Source organism: Chaetura pelagica, unplaced genomic scaffold (assembly GCF_000747805.2).
Source record: "Chaetura pelagica isolate M959 unplaced genomic scaffold, ChaPel_1.0 scaffold135, whole genome shotgun sequence".
Classification (NCBI taxonomy): Eukaryota; Metazoa; Chordata; class Aves; order Apodiformes; family Apodidae; genus Chaetura; species Chaetura pelagica.
The window spans coordinates 1,980,830-1,989,516 of NW_009953649.1; the positions used below are offsets into that span (position 1 = coordinate 1,980,830).

The following is an 8,687-nucleotide window of genomic DNA, read 5'->3' on the forward strand; positions in this document are numbered from 1 at the left end:
TGGTTTGTTTTTTATTCCTGCAACAGCAAAATACATCAGGTCCTACTTCTTTGACAGAATAATAACTAGGCAGATCAATGTGGCAAGGCCATAAGCTATGACTTTTATTATTAAAAATTATATTAAGACCTAAGAACTGTCTTTGGCTATTTTTGAACATCCAAGTTCAGAATTAAACAATACTTCACATGAATTTTATTGTCTTTCCACCTAATCATGGCTGCATGCACTTAAGACAGCAGAAGAATATGAAAGAAGCAACTCAGGCTGCTGACTGAACTGAACCAAACAGCATATTTTTCCCACACTAGTTATTTTATTAAACTAGCCAATGCATTCTAAGTATTAAAAGACTAAGTTGTATCTGAGAAATCACCTTAGAAAAATCACTGGGAGATCTATCAGATGTAACACAATGGGTTAAAATTATCTACAGTGGTTGCTACATTCATTTATATTGTTTAACATCCACAGGGAAAAAATAACAAAGAAACAAATACTCACTAACAACAAATAAACAACCCCACACAATAAACCACCAACACTCAGAGAACTGCAGTGTCTGGGAAGAAAATGGAAGTAGATTGAAGTTCACAATGAATTTTGTATTCCGCAATGGAGGTTAAAAGGAAGCCTTAAAAAGCATTTAAAAGGCCGTTTTCTTCTACTGCAGACCAAGCTGTCCAGACAGCTTGTGATTTCTACTGTTGCCAGTAAGTTAAACACTGTCTTCATTACATTTCTGATTTCCTGTAGAACCAGTAAAGATGCGAAGGGTTGCTGCCCTTACAAACACTGCTGAATACCTGTGTTTTCTGAAGAGTCTGGAAAGTGCCAAAAAGAAAGGAGTGCTGAGAAGTTCAAAACTGTGCATTTAGGAGCAGCATTCAGAGTCCATAAATGAATTCCATATAAAACTGCTCCCGATGACCAACTAATTGGCTTGTTTTTGCCTTTCATGTGAAAAATCACAAGGGGTTACTAACAGAAAAAGGAGTGTTGGTGGTCACGTCCAATTTATTCGCTAATTCAGAGGCATCTATAGAGCCTGCTATTGTTTTGTAACCTGTTACAAAATCTCAGCATTATTGATCAACACCAAGGCTGCCACCAGCTCCATTTCCTCACTATTCATGAGCTTATTACCCGATTGATTTTTATCAATATACCACACCACAGAAGAACACGTGGCTGAAATAATAATGAGTAATTTTTTGAACTAGACATTTTCCTTCTGCTAAGTAGTTGTATGCATATCAAAGCTTTGTGTACATCAAAAAAAACCAAAGCATAAAGGATTTATGCTGTCAATGTTGTACTTTCAGTCAGTACATTAAATAGCTTTCCATATTTTCAATATGCAGTAGGAATTTTTTTCACTGCCTGGTCGACACAGATTATACAAATCTTTGTTCACCTGATGCCTTGGAACACAGGTTGTGCCCCAGTACAAATATAGGCAGTGTCAGTATCTTCAAAAGTTAGAACTGGCTGTAAAAAAATGCGTAGTATTGATCCATCTTTATTCTCTCAACCATTTCCCTATTAATGATTCTGTTTACAAGCAAAATTACTGTTTCTGCTCCTACCTTACCCAGGCTCTGGCTGCTAAATTAGGTTTTTACTGCTTGTAAATCAGTGGCAACTTATCCCTACAGAACTGGCTGAATTTCCAATTACAAATCTACCGTTCCCATATCACAATTCCCAGAGAAGTATTTTAATTTATTTTCAGACAAATTAAATCTCAACTGTCCTTCATGTCTCTCAGACTGCAGTTTTACGTCACTTTACATTTAAGGCTGCCTGAAGAAGCAGCTGCCAGTGCTATTGCACTGACCAGAAGGATGCTGAAGGAGCATTTGATGGATTCCAAGGAGAAAAGAAAGGTGTTTTTCCAAGTTCCAGCTAATGTGTGAAGAGTGGTACTATTCTGTCAGCATTATTAGGATTTCTTTGCTTAGCTTTACCCTACTTGTCTCTTTCCATGCTAGCATCCATGCATGATTTTGATTGTGATCAAAGTCAGATTACCCTAGTAGTGTCTATACCTTAGCAGCAATGAGCATGATCATTATGTGACCTCTCCTCTCCCTCCACCTCACACCAGGTAATAAACACAGCTAATAAATTCACTTGACAGAAATGGCTCCCCACTTCTCACCCACACCCATCCCTGTTCTTTGCAAGGATGTCTTTTTTAAAAAAATATTTATCTCAGTACCAGAGCTTGGGTGCTTTTTCCAGCAGAGTATCTGTGTTCATACCACGTGGTGCCTGGCTAATGCTGTGCAGTCAATTATGCAGTATCTGGGCAGAGAAGCAATCACAGCATGAATGAATGTAATGTAAAGGAATCACCTGATGTCTCTTTCTTAGCCTGATCCTTACCACTGCTGCTAGAGGGGAAAAGTATCTTAAAAAACAGTCTCATGTCTTTTTTTGTGTTTCTGTTTTGTTTTGTTTTGTTTTGTTCTCTGTCTCCTTCCCTGTTTTACTAAAATATTTGTTTTGTGGCAGGCATATTTACAGTTAGGCATACAGAAAGGAGATAGGTTTGTTTGGGAAATTCCACTGTTCTTCTACTTATCAGCTAGTAGAGCACTCAAATTTTGTACACTGATATTTATTACAGTGGTAGAAAGAAAAGCACAGTTATAAATACTCACACACATTGCCAAGATTTGGCTGGGCTTTTTTTCTCTTCTCGAAGAGGGCAAGGAAAACTGCTTAACATACTTAGACTGAAACCATCTCAAGCTGTAACTGGCTGTACCTTTTTAACTTGCATCACTGTGGCATGTACATATAATCAATATGATATGCAATATTTTCTTGATTACATTTTCTGCTTAGGAATTCGATAAATTATTCCTCCTGCTGTTTTCCTAATAGTGGTACCATAGAATTACACAATTTTGCTTGGGAGGGATGGGGAATATTAAAAAATGATAAAACAAAAGAGCTGAGTTATTTACCTGTAATTCCTCCACTCCCACTGCTAGCATTTATCACTCTACCCTCTGTAATTTCTTCTGAATACCTCAGCTCTCACTCTCATGGTCAGAAACCTAAATCTTCAAGCTGCAAAGAAAAGGTTATCACTCCAATTCATTTGTGGACAAATTGCCCAAACTCAGCTGTCAAGCAACAGTCCACTCAAGCATCCAAGCTGATTTGTATCTATCATGGGTGTGTTTACTTGACAGATTCTCACAAGTGAGCTGGAGCAGAGAAAAATGTTTTTAATGACAGCATCATGGCAATGACACATTTTCTGCAGCTAATGTTTGCATTATGTGTTTACTGTTTGCAGAGCATCTAAAAGACATCAAACTAAAAATAAGACATATTTCTTTTCTTCTGTGCACATATTCCAACTAAAAAGAAAGCATAAGTCCATAGGAAAGTGCTGGGAAAGCCTGGATGGAACTTTGCCCCTTCTTCCTGCTCACTTTCTACCTTCTCCATTTCTTTCCATCCTACTCTGTTACTTGTCTGTCCCCTGCTTTTTGTATGCCTGTTCTTGTCTTGCTCTGGGAAAAACATATCTAAAGGAAGATAAAAGCAGACACACCCATCTATTTCTCTGATAGCTTCAGTGATTTATGAATCTTAAATATGAAGAGAGATTGAAACTAATCAACAGATGACTGGAAACTTGAATATTCATTAATTTCAAATCCCCATATTACTCTGCCAGGTATCGTTTAGATATAAAGAATATATGTGTTGTCTAACCACAACTTTTGGAAAAGGAAGACAGCAGACTCTTTAACCATCTCAGAGCTTTTGAAGCGTATGTTTTGGACAACTGTGCATCTATCCTTTGAAAAGGGGAAAAGAAATAAAACTTGATTAATGTGTTTATGAATCTCTAATGCCCTCTGCTTGAAAATCAAACCATCCCAAAATTTAACTTCAATGATAGGCAGGAATAAAATATCGTTAAGTATTACTGTAAATTAAATATTCGTTTTGATTTGCACCTCTATAACCTAAAGAAAATCTAAGGCATTCACAAAAATGAACCAGTAAAGAAATGTTAAATTAAGTATAAATATTTATTTATAGATGTATTTATTTATTATAGGCAGACATTAACATCTAGCAGCAATCTATTTTATATAAGTAATAAGCTGCTGCCACCTTCTGCAAAAAGCTCAGCATGACTGTGACTGTCATCTTTCTCACAAGGCCAAGGTAACATGAGGTACATGTTCTGAGCCAAGAAAACTAGGCAACAAAACACATTCTCCTCCAGCATCAACACAAAAAAATCCGCTGCACTCAGATGTTCTTCCTCAAGAAGCTAATCTGAAGGTGGTCTCAACAGTTCCAAACACAAAGGTAAGCATGTTATCCTTGTCCCCACTCAGGAAAACACTGACACCTACTAATCATCAAACAACCACTGCAGCAAATTTACAGTCTGGTGACCTCTCTTTGGCCACACCCTTCTTTGCCTCATAAATTCCCACCTGCTTGAAGAAGAGTCTGCTCTCCTTGGGAACACCTTCCAACCATGGCTTGCCCATTATAAAGCAACAGAAAGTCAACATATCTCTCCATGGTTTCTGCAAGCACAACCCTCCCCTCCTGAGGTGCTGCCACCATCTCTGGCAACAGGGGACACCTTTCTGGTAGAATTGGATACCCCAATTGTGGTGACACAAGTGACCTTCTGTGTCCTGTAAATGGGCCCCTGCTCATCAGCACTGGCCGTGTGCTGATCCAGAATGAGGACCCAAAATCTTTGGTGACTATGAGGAGATGATGACCAGACACATTTTTTCCCTCTGGCAACTGCAACTGCCATAATGGTGGCATGAGGGGGTTTTGATTTTTTACATTCTGGCAGCACAAGTAGTATCAGAGGCTCCAACGGCAGAGCAGTAGCAAACCCGTGTCACTGCTGGCAGATCAATGCTTCTCAGTCAGTATCTATTATTAATAGATTGATCGCCTCTCCAAAACTTTCCTAAAAAACAAACCCATGACATTTTGACCTCATTTTCCAAGCAAACAAGATTTATATAATCTTCCTGTCCAGCTGCTCCATCTTCCTGTAACAGTTGAATACATGGTTTCAACTAAATTTCATAGGAAATTGAAAAATCTCAAAAACATGATTTCTAGAAATTTAGGGAATCCATAGAACACATAGGCAGGGAAAAGCAATCTTCAAAAGCTGAACTGCTGGTGGGTCAGCTGACTTCAAAGAATCATGGAACTACAATCCCATGATTTGGGGGAGGAGAAAAGGAGAAGGAAAAACCAGAAGCTGCATGTGCACTTCCTGGGCAACACCTAAGGAGCCATGATGGCAAAATATTAAAACAGATCTGTCTGAGAAGCAACTCTGAGTTATGCTGGGAACAAAAAAGACAAAGGATGTTCAAAACACCTTGCCATAATGATCATTCTTTATAGCAGCTATTAAGACCTCCAGTAATTCAAGAAATTAATGAGTCTGTGCTAAAAGATGCTGGCAAGAATGAAACAAACCGATATGGAAAACCAGAGTTACCACCAGACCTCTCATTACTAAGGAAAAGATGTTGCAGCAACCCTCTGTCTGCAGTGCAGAGCCCATCACCATGTGTTTACCAGCATGTTTATGTTTCTTACTGCCGGTGGGTTGTTTTCAGTGTGCCATCCGAGTGTTCTGAGGCTGCAGTCATCTGATTTTTAAAAAGTAAGACAGTTGTTTTGAGGGCTGCTGATTTTCAACGAGGTCTTACTGTCATTTTTTTGTGTCACAGATTCAGCAAGGCCTTGAATTCATTATGAAATTAAATCAAAAGTTATGACAGATGTAAAACTTACGGGTTTTAATTGGAATCATTTCTCTAAAATTAATTTAGTCTTTACTTCAAAAATGTGCAGGGGGTGGTTAAGATCCCATGTGGGATCTTTTGCTAAAATGGAAGAATTCATTACTTTGCTAATCACATTTTTTACTACTGGAAATTTTTTTCTTCATTTCTGAGCAGAAATGCTACACCTGGGATGGAGCCCTCTGCAAATTCTTTTCCTGTTTGTTTCTTTCCTTGTGTTCACACAGCCACCAGCAGTTTCAGTGACCATCTACTACGATTATGTGTAGATGTCACTTCACTCTGTGGAGACCCTTCCAAAAGCAGCACGACCAGCAGGTCAAGGGAGGTGATTCTCTCTCTCTGCTCCACTCTCCTAAGATCCCACCCGGAGAACCAGGTCCAGTTTTGGGGTCTCTAGCATAAAAGGGGTGTGGAGCTCCTGGAGCAAGTCCAGAAGAGGGCCACAAAAACGATCAGAGGGCTGGAGCACCTCTCCTGTGAGGTCGGGTTGAGAGAGCTGGGGTTGTTCACCCTGGAGAAGGCTCCAGGGAAACGTCATTGTATCTTTCAATACCTAAAGGGGACCTATGAGAAAGGTGGGGACAGGCTTTTTAGAAACATCTGTTGCAACAGAAGGAGGGGTAACGGCTTTAAGCTGGAAGAAGAGAGATCTGGATTAGATATGAGAAATGAATTATTTCCTGTGAGGGTGGTGAGACGCTTGGAACGGGTTGCCCAGGGGAGCTGTGGCTGCCCCATCCCTGGAGGTGTTGAAGGGCAGGTTGGATGGGGCTCGGAGACACTTGGTCTGCTGGGAGGTGTCCCTGCCCGCGCGTGGTAGAATTGGATACCCCAATTGTGGTGACACAAGTGACCTTCTGTGTCCTGTAAATGGGCCCCTGCTCATCAGCACTGGCCGTGTGCTGATCCAGAATGAGGACCCAAAATCTTTGGTGACTATGAGGAGATGATGACCAGACACATTTTTTCCCTCTGGCAACTGCAACTGCCATAATGGTGGCATGAGGGGGTTTTAATTTTTTACATTCTGGCAGCACAAGTAGTATCAGAGGCTCCAACGGCAGAGCAGTAGCAAACCCATGTCACTGCTGGCAGATCAATGCTTCTCAGTCAGTATCTATTATTAATAGATTGATCGCCTCTCCAAAACTTTCCTAAAAAACAAACCCATGACATTTTGACCTCATTTTCCAAGCAAACAAGATTTATATAATCTTCCTGTCCAGCTGCTCCATCTTCCTGTAACAGTTGAATACATGGTTTCAACTAAATTTCATAGGAAATTGAAAAATCTCAAAAACATAATTTCTAGAAATTTAGGGAATCCATAGAACACATAGGCAGGGAAAAGCAATCTTCAAAAGCTGAACTGCTGGTGGGTCAGCTGACTTCAAAGAATCATGGAACTACAATCCCATGATTTGGGGGAGGAGAAAAGGAGAAGGAAAAACCAGAAGCTGCATGTGCACTTCCTGGGCAACACCTAAGGAGCCATGATGGCAAAATATTAAAACAGATCTGTCTGAGAAGCAACTCTGAGTTATGCTGGGAACAAAAAAGACAAAGGATGTTCAAAACACCTTGCCATAATGATCATTCTTTATAGCAGCTATTAAGACCTCCAGTAATTCAAGAAATTAATGAGTCTGTGCTAAAAGATGCTGGCAAGAATGAAACAAACCGATATGGAAAACCAGAGTTACCACCAGACCTCTCATTACTAAGGAAAAGATGTTGCAGCAACCCTCTGTCTGCAGTGCAGAGCCCATCACCATGTGTTTACCAGCATGTTTATGTTTCTTACTGCCGGTGGGTTGTTTTCAGTGTGCCATCCGAGTGTTCTGAGGCTGCAGTCATCTGATTTTTAAAAAGTAAGACAGTTGTTTTGAGGGCTGCTGATTTTCAATGAGGTCTTACTGTCATTTTTTTGTGTCACAGATTCAGCAAGGCCTTGAATTCATTATGAAATTAAATCAAAAGTTATGACAGATGTACAACTTACGGGTTTTAATTGGAATCATTTCTCTAAAATTAATTTAGTCTTTACTTCAAAAATGTGCAGGGGGTGGTTAAGATCCCATGTGGGATCTTTTGCTAAAATGGAAGAATTCATTACTTTGCTAATCACATTTTTTACTACTGGAAATTTTTTTCTTCATTTCTGAGCAGAAATGCTACACCTGGGATGGAGCCCTCTGCAAATTCTTTTCCTGTTTGTTTCTTTCCTTGTGTTCACACAGCCACCAGCAGTTTCAGTGACCATCTACTACGATTATGTGTAGATGTCACTTCACTCTGTGGAGACCCTTCCAAAAGCAGCACGACCAGCAGGTCAAGGGAGGTGATTCTCTCTCTCTGCTCCACTCTCCTAAGATCCCACCCGGAGAACCAGGTCCAGTTTTGGGGTCTCTAGCATAAAAGGGGTGTGGAGCTCCTGGAGCAAGTCCAGAAGAGGGCCACAAAAACGATCAGAGGGCTGGAGCACCTCTCCTGTGAGGTCGGGTTGAGAGAGCTGGGGTTGTTCACCCTGGAGAAGGCTCCAGGGAAACGTCATTGTATCTTTCAATACCTAAAGGGGACCTATGAGAAAGGTGGGGACAGGCTTTTTAGAAACATCTGTTGCAACAGAAGGAGGGGTAACGGCTTTAAGCTGGAAGAAGAGAGATCTGGATTAGATATGAGAAATGAATTATTTCCTGTGAGGGTGGTGAGACGCTTGGAACGGGTTGCCCAGGGGAGCTGTGGCTGCCCCATCCCTGGAGGTGTTGAAGGGCAGGTTGGATGGGGCTCGGAGACACTTGGTCTGCTGGGAGGTGTCCCTGCCCGCGCGGGGGGCTGGGACCG

The 8,687-nt window shown here is 40.7% G+C and overlaps 1 protein-coding gene across 1 annotated transcript in view; it reads left to right on the forward strand.

Annotated features, from left to right (window-relative positions):
* The first annotated feature begins 615 nt into the window (after nucleotides 1-615).
* LRP11 (low density lipoprotein receptor-related protein 11) overlaps nucleotides 616-8,687 on the forward strand; it is a 24,299-nt gene continuing 16,227 nt past the window's right edge. The window contains exon 1 of the mRNA XM_010000005.1: nucleotides 616-621. Coding sequence (XP_009998307.1) covers nucleotides 616-621 — 6 coding nt within the window. The remainder of the gene's footprint in view (nucleotides 622-8,687) is intronic.